General features: G+C 37.9%; 1 protein-coding gene across 4 annotated transcripts in view; it reads right to left on the bottom strand.

Annotated features, from left to right (window-relative positions):
* The window catches only part of MOCOS (molybdenum cofactor sulfurase), a 219,414-nt gene that overhangs the window by 126,080 nt on the left and 75,288 nt on the right, over nt 1-18,046 (bottom strand). For all 4 annotated transcript variants that reach the window (XR_007888640.1, XM_051610814.1, XM_051610816.1 and 1 more), the window contains one exon: nt 14,434-15,075. Coding sequence is in view for 3 of the 4 variants with exons in the window: in XM_051610814.1 (XP_051466774.1) it covers nt 14,434-15,075 (642 nt within the window). In the remaining variant the exon portion in view is untranslated. The remainder of the gene's footprint in view (nt 1-14,433; nt 15,076-18,046) is intronic.

Raw genomic sequence — 18,046 nt, forward strand, 5'->3', positions numbered from 1 at the left:
TCCAGCTTGTGAAATGAAAACAACTCGGGTCAGTGTTTGGGTTTTGTCATTTTCCTCAAATGAAATCTTTGGAGAACTTGTCATGTGTTAGGTTTTCAATGAAAACTGAACTGGCACAAGAACAATGTAAATAATATTCTCCTATTAACACTTCAAAAATGCAATTAACATCTGGAAAGTTATCAGCTTGCAGCGAAGTGATCAATCAATCAGCTATTATTGCATAAAGAATTAAGATACACAATATTTATTCTGAGGACAGCATCACTCAAAGACTTTTTAGATCATGAGGAGCACTACAACAGTCAAGTCATTGTAAATTTACTGAGTTGATACACTGATATATTCTGCACCATTAAGTTCTTCTGATGTTTTCTAAACTTTAATATCTAGCTGTAATCAATACGCACCTCAGCACAGCCCCTAGGAAGGGTGAGGAGGACACATGGCTTCTATTTTTACTTTCTGTACAGTTAAGCTTACAGACTGGCTGACAGCAAGGCAGGGCAAGCTGGCCAGCAAAACTACAGTCTGGAACACAGTACTGCCATTTTTGCTTTCCTTCTGATAGTGACCACTGGGCAGTCTGTTTGCCAGGTCACTGCCTGAGATGCTGCTCAGCCACCCAGAATTTAAAGGGAAAGGACATGAGATGGACCTTACACACAGGACCACGCTGTGGTCTTGGTGGCTTATTCATGCAGAATTGAAAAATTAATCTGTCACGAGACATGGGGTCCCACACCTCTGTTACTTTGGATATTAGTTAAAGGCTTTGTTCTCCAGTAGGCTCGAAGGAAGAGAGTTCTTAATTTAGGTTAGAGTAAAAAAATACTCATCAAGCAATATGCTGCATCCATTCCTATGGCTTAGGTATTGTTTGGTCAGTAATTCCATGAAAAGACTTGCTAGTGGCATATTCTCCTCCTTGTTTGTGTCTGTAGTTTTCCTTTTTCTACATGTCACATGCACCTTGAAAATGTGTTGACAATGTAATTTGTGGACATAAATACAATGAGAGAATACTACTCTTCCTCCACCCCCTTCAGGACATCCACAGAAGAGTACATTTTACAGACTTGTCAAGTGTTTTCACAGCTTTTCAATATGCCACTATAGATTTATAAGTATCTGAATGAACCCCACATGGTATCTAATGATAGTTGGTTTTTCCTTGTTAAATTCTGTGTGCACCTGAGGAAAAAAAAAAAGTTTCAGAAATCTTAAATTAATAGATTGTTAACCTTTAACTTGGGAAAGCAGCAAAGATATGAAAAGTTTACTTAACTAATGTGTTCTGCTGAGAATTCTTATGATCATATAAATTTTTAACATTCTGGCAGCCATTTAAGCAGCTGAAGGTAGATCTCTTTGGCTGCTAAAACTGCTTCCTTAACTACAAAATGATCTTTTTAAGATTCACATTCCCCTTTTAGCTCATAATTTAAATAAACCAGACTAGGATAAGAAATCTTCCTTTATCTTTGACTCACAGCTCTGATTGCCAAGCATTTGTGTTCATTAGACAGGAAGAGAGATTAAATGAGAACTTATTCAGTACTCTGCATGGGAGAAGTATGTGTTAATTTACATTTTCTTGCACATGGAGAACTGAAATAAAACCCCTATTTGCTATACTTTAACTGTAGTTAAACTCTAACTTTAATTCATCAAATAGTATGAATTGCTGAAAATTTCATACAGTTGATCTTAAAAGATAGTACATCCAGTAAGGTATCCACTAAGCTAATCCACTATTACACTACGGATTTGGTGACAATGGCAATAGCATGCAAGTATTAGATACATTTTTAGAGAACACAAAACGAATTTATCTACATTCCTATAAGTAATTCATATAAATGAAGACTGTGGATGTGTTCATCCTGTGGACATTAATCTTCACATACTTTATTCCATAGTAGAAAGGTTTACAGAAAATATTTAGGATGTCTGCTACAAACTGGCAAACTAACAAATTAAGAAACCATTCTCCTTTAATAAGAGAAGCATAGCACGTTTTGATTCACATTTTTTATAGAAAGAGAACATATTGAAATGTCTTGGCTGGAGATAAAGTTTTACATGAGTTCTATTAATAATGTTTGTGCCCTGTTGTGAACTTACATCAGCAGCACAGTTATAAGAATACAAACAAGAAAATTTTGAAGGTGCTTAACCTTCTTGGAAATGCAATTATGGTATAAAGATAAAACTGACTTAATTATATCTATTATTTAAAACATTTTGCAGGTCCTTTATCACTGCCTGGTTAGCTGTACAACAGTATTTACTCCTCACTAAAATTTAAAATTGCACCCTGCATCTCTGTGTGTAAAACTCTCTTTAAATCCACTACTTGGTAAAAGAGAACAGGAAGAGTTACAGCTTCATGAAGTTGTTACATCTAGAATTTATAGTTAGGCTCAGTCTAAAGTTGCAGGGAGGAATTTTTCCATACTTACGTGTCTACTGGTGAATCAACTATGTTTTCTTGCTTACATGTGTCCTTGTATACATACACATATAAAAATCCCAATTTTCTCAGAAAACTTCAGCTGAGATGCATGCTTCTGCTTCTTTTGGTTGATCTAATTTAACCACCACATTCATTAAATGCCAACAGTGTAATTTTTACAAACAATTAGAGAGGCAATTTTCCTGCTCTATCCCCAGTTTTGTAGCAGTCGGCCTAGGAAAAGAAACTAGGATGTCTAAATAGATAATCAATGAGAATTCATGTATTTTTAAAATTGCTTCAAATGATTAAAAGAGATTAATTTTGGCATATAATAAAATAATTTGGCACATAATCAGAAGCCTCCTCTTTTGTCCAGCAGGAGGTGAACTGGGCCCAACAAGCCTTTATGCAGCAGTTCTGTCAATGTATCCTCAAAAAGCTTACGGTGTTATCATTGATTGCATCACATTTTTGAAGACCTGCAAATGGTAGGCTTTTAGCACAACAGAGCACAACCTCTCTGGGGATACATGTGTTGTGCTAGCAAGGGTTCATAATAAAGCAAATACAAAAAAATTATTTCAAATCTTGAAAGTTATTGTGACAGGAAAATGAAAAAAATACTTCAACCTCGCGAATGCTACAGCAGCTTCAGTATGAAATTACTAGTAAATATTGAACATTTTGATGATAAATGTAAAAATACAAATATTAAAAATTACAGAAAATACAAGTTACATGTAAATTAAAGGAGAATAATGAAGTAACAGCCAAATATTCCATTTTGATGGAAAAGATGTCTGCCTTTTACATTAGGAAGTCACCTAAAGTGCTGCTTTCCCATGAAATATTTGGATTTCAGTTAAACAAACAAAATTTCAACAAATCAATACTTGTTTTCAGAAAGAGCAAGATGTCAACTACAGAAAATAATTTTTGAAAAGGAAGTGAAACATGGCACTATTTGTGGAATATTTAATACTTCAGAAAGATGGCCATATGTTTTCTGTATATAACGCAGAAACTAAGAACTGTATTAAAAAAATCTGGTGTCTAATTAATTAAATTAAGAGTAGAAATCTCTGTCAAGAAACATTCCTATACCACTATTCAGTGTGGCTCTGCAGAAAACTATTTTCCATATAGGAAGAATCATTTAAGATGAAAATGTATTAAAGTAACTGTTAGTAAATACCTTGGATTAAAAAAATCAAATTTCTGAAAGACAGATTTTGTATAAGGCACCTAGAAACTTTCAGAATTATTCAGGCAATTCAAAGGAACACTTATACTTAATAGAAAACAAGGCAATTTTTAGGATGTTCAACTGATGCAGCTATATTAATGCAAAACCAGAGGTATAGATTGCTAACTATGAAGGGACTGTTTCCTATTCAGATAGGCAACATCCAAAAAAGACAGAAAGAACAATGGGTAAGCTTATGATACTGAGCAAAAGAATATACAGCATCCTTATTTTCTTATACAAATAGAGCTCAAATATTCAGATCACCAGACCCAAAATTTAGGTGTCACTGCATTATTGGTGCCTTCTAAATTATGCTGACAGACATATCGGCATAAAATCTACTTCTTTAGAAGAAGGAACAGTCTTATGTACAAACACCTAATTTCTGTCACACAGAGATGTGATTTGAACTGTACTAGAATCGAGTAGTCAAGATGACACTAGAAAAATGCTATCAAATGATTAGACATAACTTGGCATCCACATATTGGTATTCCACAGTGAAGGTTTATATTTCTTAGATGCATGCATATGCTTTGTTCAATTTGACAAAAGCTCATGCAAGGCTTACTTTAACTTCTGTTTCTCAAAATAAGCACAGAAAATCTCAGGCTAACAATTACTCTGGCTCTGTATTTTTATACAGTTTGTCTAAACTAACCCATCGTGATGAAATACAGGAAAAATGTAGATACAGACGAGACCTAAGCATAATCTGGTATGGACAGCATAATTAATTCTTACGAGGACATCAAAGGAGCTGCCTTCATTTGTATACTGACAGAAGAAAAACTTAAACAAATTTTGGTTTTTCTAGGAAGGTTTAACTGGGTTACTGTTACTTAGCATTAATTTACTGTTTTGCCCAAGAAGACAGTCCATGCTACATCTGTTGCTGACGAAAGCACCAGGTCAATTTTCTCACTTAAACTGGTCACATATTAGTGTAGATAACTTCAGACGAATCACAACACCTCTAACTTAGGCCGAAGTGAGTGACAAAAATAATGAGATTAATCCTAACAATTTTTTAGCAGTGGATGTTATGAAGAAAATCCATGCAGTCTATATTGCTGAACTTATTTGCATCAGAACACATAAAAAAAATAAATTAAAAAGAGGCTACTTCAGAGTACTACCTGAAAACAACTGCAAAATGTCTGCCATAAAGTGTTAAATAGGAGATCCTATCCTATCCTTTCAGTAGAAGTACTTTCCCTGCTGTAACTCTAAAGCTTTTTATCATAAAATTCACAAAAAATAAAGCCATTACAATAATTTGACACAGTTATTAAACCATGGCAGATGTTATTTGATAATATAAATGCCTAGATATGGAAAAAGTAGATTATAATAATGCTAGAGAATCCCTCTGAAATTTTAATTGAACACAGACTGAAATGTGACAGCCAAGTGTTTAATCGAATCTGAGTATTTCCTGCTTTGGAAACTGTTGCTTATATGTAAAAAGTCAAGAAATATTTTAAAACCTTTTTTTCTCAAGAGCATCAATCTTTTTTTTTTTTTTTTCTTCTGAATTAAATCTATTTGAGAAGCCTGTAGATGTTTCTTTCATGGATTCCCAAGAGCACAACTGCCAGATGCATCCTTGCATATATTTGACTAGTAAGAAGATGAAAAAAACCAACCCAAACCCATGCTTGTACTATAATCTTCAAATACTAGCCTGAGTGATACCATCTAAACATTTAAATTACTCTGTTTTTATGTATCTCTTTTTCCCCACTAGGAAGCCAGTGACCACTACACTTTTTTAAAAACTAGCTCTCTGTAGCTGAGCTATAAATAAAACATAAAATTATGTCAAATGAGAAGCCACATAGTCTGAGTCATAAAGTTTAAGATGGTTTTGTGAGTCTACTGGTATTAACAGACAAACCTTTATGGGCATTTCAGCTTGCTCTCTGTTATTCTGACTTTATTTAGACTGCAGAAATATATCCTTCTTGTAAATGACCAGACTTGTCTCTGATGATTCTGACAAGAACAAGTCTGATGCAGAATACCTTTCAAAAATTTTAGAGGAATGATTCTGAGTGCAAGCCACAGAACTTGAAAACAAAAATCCAGTGAAGGTGAAGATCTCTTTTGAAACATCACATACATGGTTGCCACATGACACATAAATGTGTCTTGTTCTCCCTTTGTGGAGCTTTTATGGATCTGGAAGTGTCCATCCACAGCAGGATGAAACCCACTAAATTTAGCACCTTCTTCTCAAGAAGAGAAAACATAAGGAAGCAAGAACGATTAACATAACTCAGGACAAAGTGCATTAGCATGTTATAGCAGAGGAGATGCTTTGTCATTTGTGGTCAGGCATTTCCTGACATAACCTTAGGATCAGTTTCTATTAGAGGAGTATGTGTTTGCATTGTATAATGATTATTTGCATTAAGGACAAAACCTTAAAGAAAACAACCTAGCCCCAGTCAATTTTGGAAGAACTCAATTTTGATTGCATTCAGTCAGTAATTTTAATTGCCACACACTCCACACCATGCTTCCCTCAACTCCCTGCCCACCAAAAAGAACATCTCAAACCCACACGTGGCCTGGGGATAGGATCCACTCTAAAGGGAAAAAATAAGTATTTCCTAAGGGTTCTGCTTCCAAAGGGAAGCAAAAAAGTCCTTGATTTACCTGGTACAAACACTTTGGTTCTGTGCAACATTTGGCACCTGGCAGGGAGCCAGGCAGCAGAGCTGGATGTGATTTCATGATGCAACAGGCTTCAATCAGAAAATGACAAAACTGTTGAAACCAAAATGGTTCAAAATGCAGGAGCTTGTGCAGCTGGAGAACCCCCACACTCCCAGGATGTGTGTCTCTGGAAAGCTGCTCACAGCCTGCCATGAAGCTGTACCAGCTCACCATCTGTGCTAGCAAATGGACTGGCATGGGGTTCACAGCCCCCATTTCTTTGCTCTACCTGACAACAAAGAGGCCCATATGGGATTCAGCTGTCATCTAGACATTGGAAACTAAACTTTGTCTTCACAGCCATGAGCAAGCAAGCCTGCCAGGCCTGACTCCACACAGGGATCCAAATGTCTTGGTCTGCAGTGCAGTCCACCTGCTGGCAGAGGGCCTGGTTACTGTGGCAGCTGTACACAGTATGATCCTGCAGTTTTGGACTCACTTACTCCCCAAAACAGAAAGACCTGTGGAAACCGCAGACTACAGTGGCTGCTTTGAAGCTCACTGCAGCAGTGGTCATACAGAAAACATGCCAGAGACTTTAGTACATACTGATGGAATGGCTCAGATCCAAAACTTGTGACAGCTTCCGATGAGCCATTGCTACTCATTTGCAGACTGGAGACACAGGAAGAGACTGAGACATCGAGCCATATTTCTACAGTTTCCCTGCTTGCTGCTAATGGTTCATGAAAAAAAAAACCCTGTGTAATGCTCCCCCCCAGACCCCCAACCCCCTTGCTCCTTGCCCCAGTCGAGGGAGTCCCCCATGTGTGGGGCTGTCACACTCACAGGCACATTGTTTCAACATTTCCACCCCTCACATCATCTCACGCTTAAAAAAATCCCCAAATGGAAAAATTAAACCTCTTGTCATGGTCATTTCCCACCCTGATGACCTTCTTAGCACTCTTCCTCTGCAGGGGCAGGGAAGCCCCCAGATGAGAAAAACTTGTAATTGCCTTCCTGGGGAAGGAGGGAAGATGTGAGAAAGATCCTTGGGTGGTTCTAGACAGGCACAGGATGTGCCCCATGCAGGGCCACGTCTGCAGGCAGCACACGCTCCTGCCCAGGCAGGCAGCCTTTTCCACATCTCAGGCTACATGCTGTGAACAGAGATTACACTCACTCCAAGGGAGCTAATAAAGTCTCAGTAGCCAACTCGGGACAATGTCAGCATCACTGTGCAAGTATTTAAAACACATACACTTGCCAGAGGATTTGTAATAAAAACTAGGTTACAATAATGTTAAGTATCTAAATTTACACCCTGATACTAGTTATAGCTCTTCAGTGTGTCTGCTGTAGCTCATGTTTTTGTCTCTAAAACTTGAAGTCAAATGAAGAGTATTATACTAATTATGTACTATACCATGGAGTATTTACAGCAATTCCTGTTCCTGAGAACTGCCTGAGGTAAAAAGAGAGAGCAAAAGCTTTAATTCCTGCACTTTGAAGTAAATCAATCTCTTAACATTGTCTGCAAAAGACTAGTATGTAGTAAATAGTGTCTGGGTCAAAAAGCCAGTCTCACCCTTTTGTATGCTATATGCTATCAAGATATTTTAAGAACACAATGCAAACAGTGAAGAAAAAAATGTGATTCTTTTGCCAAATAAGTTACCATTGTTTTTACTTATATATTGAACAGGTTAATCAATCAGAAATATAAAATCCACAAACCACAATAAAAAGTATAGAATAAATTTCACACCAGAAAACAAATGCTGTAAAATCCCAATCGCTGGTGTTAGAAATTCACAAAGCCTGTCAAAGAAGACTTAGGGAAAATGTTTAATTCTGAATTTGAGCATAAGAACTCCCTAGGGTGAAACTATGTTATGACAACTTTCTAGCCACAATGAATGCAAAAATACATCCTGTTTGAGGAAGAATTTTTACTGTATTTGATTTAAGGCAAACTTAAGTCCCGGCATATAACAGATATTTTTGTTTCTTGCCATCATCTCAAAACACTTTGTATTTTAAGAAAAGAACTGTTTTATATTGAGCTCCAACTTTCTTTCTTTTATTTAAAAATCCTTATTGCATTGAAGCTTCCTAGGAATTTATAAGATTTATTTAATAAGTCAATAATTTGGTGCCAGTCATACGCTGGAATGGAGGTCCTTAACAATAGATTGATGCTTGATGCGATTTACATGAGTTTCTGTGTGCGAGGCCTGTGCCTACATTAGGCATATGATTGCTCCTGGCTTTTAGCGAGACTTTGGCAACGAAAGAAGAAACATGCTTAGTTTAGTTCAGCCTACTTCCAAGTAAGATTCTCTGCAAAAATCCTGTACCTGTGGTTATTTCCATCCTGTAGATTGCAGAGCAGCACAAAGACACTCCAGTCTGCCTAAATGTAGTGCCTTCCTCAGAGGCAATGTGGCACAGTGGCTGCATTGCATTGAGGATCTGAAAAGGTTTGATTAAAAGCAGTTTTGGAATCTGTATGCTGTAACTGCATGTTGCAACACACCCAAACATTTAGACATTAACCAATATGATGCCTGTCTTTCTGGCTCATTGGTAGCATTTGAAGCTCTAAGTTCTACATATGACCCACTTCAGATTGGGATTTCCGGACTGTGCAATAGGAAACATTGAAAATGAAAACACAATTCAAATCTTATTTCCCCCTGGGACCTAGTGAAAGTCTTACTCAGAACACCTTCTTCTGTGGTTCTGGACTCTGGAACTTTGGGATCAGACTGGAAGGTGATGTTTCCTTTTTTTCCCCAAAATATGTGCTGGAAGAGCCTCCTAGTTGCAGCTTTGTACTCAGGGAGGTATGTGTCTGTCTGAACATCTGCAAGATTCACTGAACCATAGATTTGTATGACCTGGAAGACACTAAACACCAGTCTTCTCCATCTGATGAGCTAAAAGGAAACGCATCACCAGCTGCTCAAACAAAAGGTCAAGAATAAAGGCTGCCTTCAAAACTTATAGAGGTTTTCAAGGCAAGAGGTTGAGAATATAAATAAGGACATCCAAGAGTTGTACAAATTTCTAGAAGTGGAGCTGACTGACCAGAGGAAGATCTCTTCCAACTATTGCTTCTCCAAAGTTTAACGTATGTTGTTTCTTCTCTCTGGATACTAACCACTAATCCAAGTTCATAAATATGTTTTAAAGTGTTTGGTTGCCCTTTACAAGCATTTACCAGAGGCACTGCTTCCAGTTTCTGTCAGATTGAGCAACTGAAGGTGAATCCCATGTTAAAACCAGATCTAAAGGGATCCCTACAGGATTTCATTTGGCTCACTGATTTACAGTTTTTAGTTTATTCTGATAATGCTGAATTTTCAAACAATGAAACACCTTCACTGTTGGAAAAAATAATCACTTGGAGGATTAGAGTGCAAAATCACGTATCAATGCTTCCTTAATGGTGGGAGTTTGAAAACAAATTAAGCAAAATTTTCCTTTGCATCAAACACTTAAGAAGCTGGCTGACCTGAGAGATGGCTGGCAGAGAAAAACAAAAATGCCAATTGCCACCTTGGATGTTCTGTGAAGTAAAAACACAGTCTGCATGAAGCTTTCCAGGCTTAGGAGATACGTAGGCTTCAGCAGGGAAGGGAAAGAGTAACAGGTTATTTGAACCTTCTTACAGTTACTAAGAAAGCAAAAAATCCCCTTTTTCTTTATTTTTCTATAACTCTTGTTTTGAAAAAAGTTGTAAAATTTGTCAGAATTAAGTTCTATCAGCTAAATTAAAGGACTTTGTCCACCTTTCAGACAGGGAGAGCAGTTGTGTGAAGCAGAGTCCTACATGGTTCTGCTCACTGGCCTCTCATCAGTGCAGGATGCGGCGGCACCAAGAGGTGAGGGGAAGGAAGGGACTTGCTCATCCTCTTGTTGCCTGTTCAGGTTTTCAAGTTCCTGTCAGTGGCTGCAGTAAGTCTGTCAGATGCAGAAGGCAGCCTCATGGTGGAAACACCCACTAGAAATTACACGAACACTCCTGTCACATTCCAAGTAGCTCACCTGAAAGTCATCACTGCTGTTTGGAAGGATGTTTGGTCAGGAATTTTATGGACTTGGAAATTCCCCCGTAAGTGATCCTGTTTGGAGATGTCTAAATATCACAAAAACATGGAAGCAGCAAAACAGGGTGATACTTAAGCCCACTTGCTACACCAAAGTAATCATGGGCAGATGGATAGAACCCCTAAGTGTGGAAGTCAATGGGCATACACTAGCATACAAGGTGAGCATGTGCATTAAGTATTGTGCTCTTATACACATGGTCCAGTCCCTAGGTGATTTCTCAGCACTATGAAGATTTCTGTGGAATAAATCAGCACCTATCACTATATTCTTTCTTTCTATGCTGACAGAAACATGCAATAATGCTAATGAGACAACTTCAAGACCAGCTTTTTGCCAAGGGATTCTCAGGCTGCTCCGTATCCACCACTGAGGTTCACAATTTTGTCTCCAGCTCCAGCTTTTGGGATCCTAGTGATAGCTCTCATCCCTACCTTTCTGTCTTCATTTTTCAATCCTTCCCTCTTTTCCCCTCCACAAGCACAAACTCAGCGTGCAACTGAGGATCCACATGGTGTTACTATACACATACCTACACAGGCATGCTGAGTTGTCCAAGTGATCTCTAGTGTAGTTCTCCACCACAGTACATGGGTGTGCCTTAATTGAAGACATTTCCTGCAAAACTTACAGGACTGAACCTTTTGTCTGCAGGTCATATATATCAAACAAGATGTATCACCTCAAAATAAAAAGCTGCAGCATCAAGAATAAAGAAGCCTGCTTTGGTTAAGTACAATGCACCAGAGACTACAGAAATGTGGATGCCGCTCTGGAGCTGTCAAATCATTCAAGCAGCAGAGGTAAGAGCCACTAAAACTCATCAGGGACAAAGTCATGCCACCTGGATTTCCAAAGCTTTTGAAAATGCATTTTGAAATGAAAAACACACAACAGTTAATTCACTAGATGTTTAACTCTGGTGTGTGATGCAGATACCCAATTTACAGATAACAGCTTCTTTTCTCTTAGTCATAAATTCCAGGGTGATCAGATTCTGAATAGCACTTGCAGATACAAAAGAAAAATAGGACAGATGATGAATACTTTATCTCTGAATTCTTGCTATACATAATCATATTATTTTATTATCTCATGCTATGCAGAAAAAAAACCAGGGGAAATGAGGATAGATTTGTGAATGATAATAGTAATTTGTCAAGCTGTTTGATACAACGATGAAAATACAATAAACATGATTTTAAAAGTTGAGATAGCAAGACTGGCTACTGCCATGAAATGGGAAAATATGGAACTGATTTAAGCTTATTAAAGTAATGTAAAAGAGTGTGCAACAGAATAATTTATATAGCAAAACCAACAAAATAAAATTACAAGAAACAACTGTAATGGTGCAGCAAAAGTTGTATCCGTTAAGACAAAAGTTAACCATTTTGACAGTCCTGGGAAGGAAAGATGAATAAACACCCTCATCATAAATCTCCACTCAAGTTTTGCCTTGACTTAGAAAAAGCCATTTCCTTAGTACGCTGCACTTTGATTATGTGTGGATGGGAAATACCTTCTGCTAAGGGTATTCAGATACACATATTCTAATCCACTTTTCCAATGACAGTTTTTAGAGTTCAGGTTTTCTTATGAATTACCACATGAAATGACATGTTTCAGTGTATTCAATCCCTATGTAAATCCAGCACTGTAAACAAGCTTTTTTTTAAAAAAAAAAACATTTAAAGAAATCAACCTTTGAAATCACAAATACATGCCTAAAGAGAGAATGCAGATGGATCTTGGTAGAGGTGCACAGAAGTACAGAGGCTGGAAAGGACCCCTGAGGATATCCAGTCCAACCTCTTGCCAAAAGCATATCCAGCTGGAGCAGGTTACTCAGGGCTTCTCCAGTTAGGTGTAGATACTTCGAAAGATGGAGGCTGCTTACTGCAATTTGGCAGAGATAAAACCTGGCTAGAGTTGCTGTTTATATGAAAAAAAATAAAAATCACCTAGGTGTCTCAGTCACTCAAAGAAATGGAAATGTGGCCCACAGGTAAGGCAATCATACTAGTTTTGGCCATGGTGGCCTGGCAGTTCATTTGAAGTGTAGTAGTTGTGTTCCTAACTGCTCTATCTAAACCTGTATTTTTAAATATTAGGTTTTCAAATAATAAATAAAGGATTAGATTAGGACATATGTAAGTATTTACCTATTTACAATGACTCAGACTGTCTGCGTGACACTTTGGGGTCTTACAGAAACTAGTATCATATGCCTAGGTATCCAGCTGTCAGATTTGATTATTTGAGTTAGTTTCCCTTATACCAAGAGTAGACACTCTGTAGCCAGCCTGTCTGAAAAAACAGATTGGATAAATTCCTTTGTTTATTACTCTGTAGTAGAAAAAGGTTAAAGCAGGCCTTTCTGATCCAGTAAAAAAAGCCCTTGAAAGCAGTGACAGCCTCCAGTACCTGAAAGGCTCATAATTAGTCAACCTCTGAAAACTCCTGAAAGACATACCAGAGATAGAACTCCCCTCAAGGCCCTCACATAACTTTCTCCTTTCAATTAAAAAACATATAAAAGCAGAATTGAGATCTAAAATGCATTTCAGATATTTTTATCTGCCATGCAATCTCAGGAGTCATGTCAATCACCTCTAGAAAAGCTACTCAGAAATTAGAGCCTGCCCAGGTCAAATTAAAACAAGTTTTCTCCTTGGCTTGCAGGTGATGCAGGAGCACCCTAGGATCCCATTATTTTTATACCCTTTCATCCCGACTTCCAGTGAGTGCTGCACTTCAAAGCCTTTCTGGTTTGAATAAAACAGTAGCAGAAGTCAGAACACCAATGTTTCCCTGTTGTTTTTGTTTCTAAATTAGAACATTACTTGGATGTTCACTGTACCAATTTTCCTTTCAGAAATAATGCATGGCCTCATACAGCAAAGGAGCCAGGCTAATGCAGCCAGCCTCTGCATTTAACAACCTAGAACCAACATTCCACAGCAACACTCAGAGCACACACCTAGAAGAGGTGCACTCACATGAAGCATCGTTACACATTGCTACACGTACAATGAAAGGTCAGAATTTACATCATGGGAGGTGCAGGACTTTGTGCTGCTGATTACACATCTGTAACCAAATGAAAAGCATGAATGGCTTTTTAAAAATAATTTACCCTTTGCACCTCTAGTCTCTCCCAAGGACTATAATTTAATATTAAATGCTGTTGACAAGTGTTTGTGTAGATGTATTGGATGCAAGATAGGAATTTACTGCATTTATGTAAGATGTTGCTGGCATGATAGAGAGAGGCAGAGAGAACAAGCATTGCTAAGAGTGGCATTTCGGTGTGCTAAGGGACTAGGAAAGCTTATCCTTTGGCCCAGCACTTCCTTATGTGTGAATGTCTGTCCTCTTAGGTGTTCTCTGTTTTCTGTAGGAGAGATTCACAGCTTCTCCAGAACCTCAGTTAGGGAATAAGAGCACTACAAATATTTGTCCTAAGTAATTTATCTTACTGAATGTGTTACTCTGATAAAGCTTCTATTGAGAGTAAAGCATGCCACCTTTCCAGTGAAGTACATGGACCTTCCTTTCCAATTTAACTGTAGGTCATTGTGCTGTGGGATCAGCTTTGGCCTGGTTACTCCAGGTGCTGAGCTTCAAAAACAAAATCAGGGTTCCACTGAAGTACCTTAAATATAAATAAAAAATGCATGGACTGACCTTTATGTCACTGAATGAAGTCTTATAATTTTACTAGTTGTGACAAACTAGATCAAATATTTAAGATTATGTTCTTTAGATAGGATAAAAAAAGAATAGTAAGAAGAAAACAGAGTTAAGACATGAAATACCTATCCAAATGCAAAAACAAGCACCGGTGTCACAGCCCACTGCATGCACCAACCCTAAGACATTTGTCTGATGTCAACAGTATCAGCAAAACCCTCTCTTTTGTTAAACAAAGCCTTACCTTTCTGCTATAGATTTCCTTGGGAAATAAAAATTCTCTTCTGCAAGGTAGGCAGCTGCAGTTCCACCTCCAAAATAGGTTTTCCTCAAGAAGGGGGCAATCCGATTGTTTACTAGTAGTGCTCCTAAACCAGTTGGGAATCCAAAGATTTTATAGAATGAGATGGAGATGAAGTCAGCTTGGTGAACTCCCAAGTCTAATGGAGAACTGCTCACATACGAAGCTGCATCTAGTAGAACAAACCACTTCCCTGGTATTTTGATGGGACAAAGTTTTCTAGATTTTATGTCCTGTATCCATGAAAGGGGATATTTGGTACCAGAAAAATTGCTCTGAGCTGGATAAGAGAACAGATGAGGTGTTGTACAGTTTTGTTCTTCAGCTGATAACCTGTTTTTTTCTGATAGCAAGATTTCCTTTGGTTTTATTGGAACAGATAAGACATTCATTGAGGCAGTTATCCCCCTCATGCCCACCACAGATGTGTGGCTGTCAGTTAGGTAACAGAATCGACTGCTGGGTTGCTTTGTGCCTTCAGGTATCCAAGGGAATGCTTCTGCTACCAGTTTAAGTGCAGCTGTGCATCCAGATGTGAAAATGATGGTGTAATCTTCAGCAGTAGTGTTAAAGTGTTGCAATATTCTGAAAAATGTAAAAAATAAAATAGGTTATTTTATGATCTTTATATTTCATTGCTGTGTGATTTATTTTGTTTCTTTTCAGCATGAATTCTACTCTGACACCTGATATGAGTAGAATTATACAGGTTTTGCCAAACAGTACAATAAACTTCAAGTGTAAGCCGAATCATTTTGCCCACAAGAGACTCCAGTGCTGCAGTAGATGTTGCTGGGTTTTTAAGGATAGAAGCCATTTCTGCCTGGCTCTGAATAAAGTGGCCAGTCTGGTCCCTCAGTAGGATCAGAATTAAGCCTGCATATGATTAAAGTCACACTGTCCTTGACAGAGCCCAGTTTTATTTGCAAACTATTAGGGGGGTTAGTTTATAAAGTTTTCGAAGCAGACAGAACATTTTTCAATTAAAAACCAATAATCCACTTAAATACTGGGCATCCCAATTAAGGGTCACAGGATTCAATATGGAAATCTTAGCATTCAGATTTGTTCCTTGTAGCCATTGATTGTGGCACTCCAGTTGTGTGACACATCCCACCACATTTCTGTGATAGCCACTGTGTCACAGTTTTCCTGGTGTATCGTGGCTTTCAAGCTCCTGTTTTTTGCCCATACTGCATGCATTGGTATAGATGCACTTCAGATGAGCTAACGATTCCAACACCTTTTTTCCATTCTCTGTAGTCTGGAAAGACAGCCTAATCCAGAAGCAACTTAATGTCTTCCAGTGAGCCAGACTATGAAAACTTAATGCAAGCCTGTCTCTTGAGACACATCAACACTATGCACTCAATGCCTGGACAGGATTTTGTTGGATCTGAACTACCTTTTGTCAACAGCATCTAATGCACCTTTTGGTACCCATGCTAGATGGTACATCTATTAGAGTTTTGCAGTCTGCAATATGAGTCTTTTCAGAGGCTGAAGATCAGCTTCAATTCAGTCCCTTTTCTTACCTTTTTCACCTGATGAACTTCCTTTGAACTAACTTTTAGAAATCTCTAGTCATATTAACAGCAAAAGTAACAACCATCTAAGACACACCAGCTTCAGTGCGTGGAGCAGAGCAAAAAAAATTGAACGAGAGGGTAAATGTTGCTGCTCAGCAGTGCTGTCTGGTTTTCAAGAAAGGTAAGACATAACAGGGTTTCTCAGTGTACCTCTGCTGCTGCAGAACGTTTCTGTGAGCAACACAACGTACCAGTGCTCTCCAAGCAGCTGGCACTCTGACCTGTGTAATTCCACAATACAGATCAGCATTTGGAGAGCCTATGTACTCTCAATGTGAGAATTCCCAATATGTATCATTAGAAGTTTGTGGGTTTTATATAGCAGGAGATTTCCTTACTAGAACAGGCAGAAACTGAAGACCCAGTTGCATTTAAGTGTAAGTTATACAAAAGGCTATGTGATAAATCCAAGCTAAAATTTCCTGAACCATAGGACAGCAGAGAGAAATGTCTTTAGTTTTATGTGTCCAGTCTGAAACAAAAATGGTACAGCTAACACTGGAAAAGAAACAATTGCAGCAACTTTGATGATTAAGATTAAAGAACACCCTGCAAACTCCCACTGAAATAATACGATTTAGTAATGGGGTGCTGTTGCACAACCATGAATATCAGAGCCAGTGAGCACTTTTATGAAACATTTTCACAACTTTGCAAAACAATAAATATTATTTTGGTGTGTTTAAGCTCACTAATAGTAACAGCTCCATGCTTAATAGAACCCATGCACATTGGTAGTATTTATTTAGTTTTAAATAATTCATATTTAGAAACAGCTAAACAGTTCTGAAATAAAATCCATGACATAACACTGATGCATTTATCTATTCAGTTCAGTACCAGAAACTGTCTTTCATGTGGAAAAAATCAGGCTCTAGGGTAAAATTTTCTGAAGTGCCCAAAATGATTAAAAACATTTTTAAAGGTATTTAAGTTCCTAAAGCTAGAGAAACAACCATGGCAGTTACATTTCTAATTGACTTCAATAGAAAATATATTATTTTGTGAATCTCAATAGGTACCTACTAGCATTTTTGGTCTCTAAATGCCTCATAAAATTGCTACGATTCCAGAACTTGCAAAAGAGGTTGAACTTTCAAATTCAGATTTATATTTTGGCTGAGACATTTCTAACGTTAGAAAAGAAAAATAAATACATGGAGCAATATGTTAAGACTTAAGGGAATTTCTTTCTCCAGAAGAGCTGTCAGCACCTCAGAATAAGGTTTATAAAATGAATACCACAAAGTGCTGAACTAGAGCAGCACTGCTATGATAAAATCAGAGTACCCAGGGATAGAAAACTGCAATACATCTGAATGACTTCTGCAGCCCACAGTGCATCCTCTGTTTTGACATGAATATTGGGAAGCACTGGCTATTACATATGGAATTTCTAGCTCTTGTCTTCATGTAAGACATAACCCATTACAATGAAATGCAGTTCACCTTTATTACACTCCTAGAAGATTTATAGCCCTATATAAGGTTGTTGTTGGTAGCAGAACTAAAGACTTGTGGTAGAAAACTGATAGCTTGATCTACTATAGCTCACAGTTGTAAACAGCAGTGGTATTTTATAGTATTACAAATTTCCACTTTTCAAAGGACTCTGGAATAAATGACTAAGAGGATATTTTTTTCATTAAACATACTGATATAGTTGTGCCATCACGGGCAAGGCAGTAGAAAAGCTGAGAACCTTCACCCAGTACCTTGCTTTCAGGCTGGCAAGGTGGGGGAGGAAGCCACACACTCCATCTTTGAAGTACATCAAAGATCCACCAGATCAGCCACCTCTTCTCCAACTCCTCTCACTTCTCCAAGAGCACACAGATCACAACACAAGGAGGTAAATAACGTATGGCCAAGAAGCCAGTCCAGGGAGAAGCTACTGAAAATGCCCTCACTTGACCAAACTTCCCTGTGCACACTTACATTATGAGACCTCTCTGTTAGCTGGTATT

The sequence above is a fragment of the Apus apus genome, chromosome 2 (genome assembly GCF_020740795.1).
Source record: "Apus apus isolate bApuApu2 chromosome 2, bApuApu2.pri.cur, whole genome shotgun sequence".
Classification (NCBI taxonomy): Eukaryota; Metazoa; Chordata; class Aves; order Apodiformes; family Apodidae; genus Apus; species Apus apus.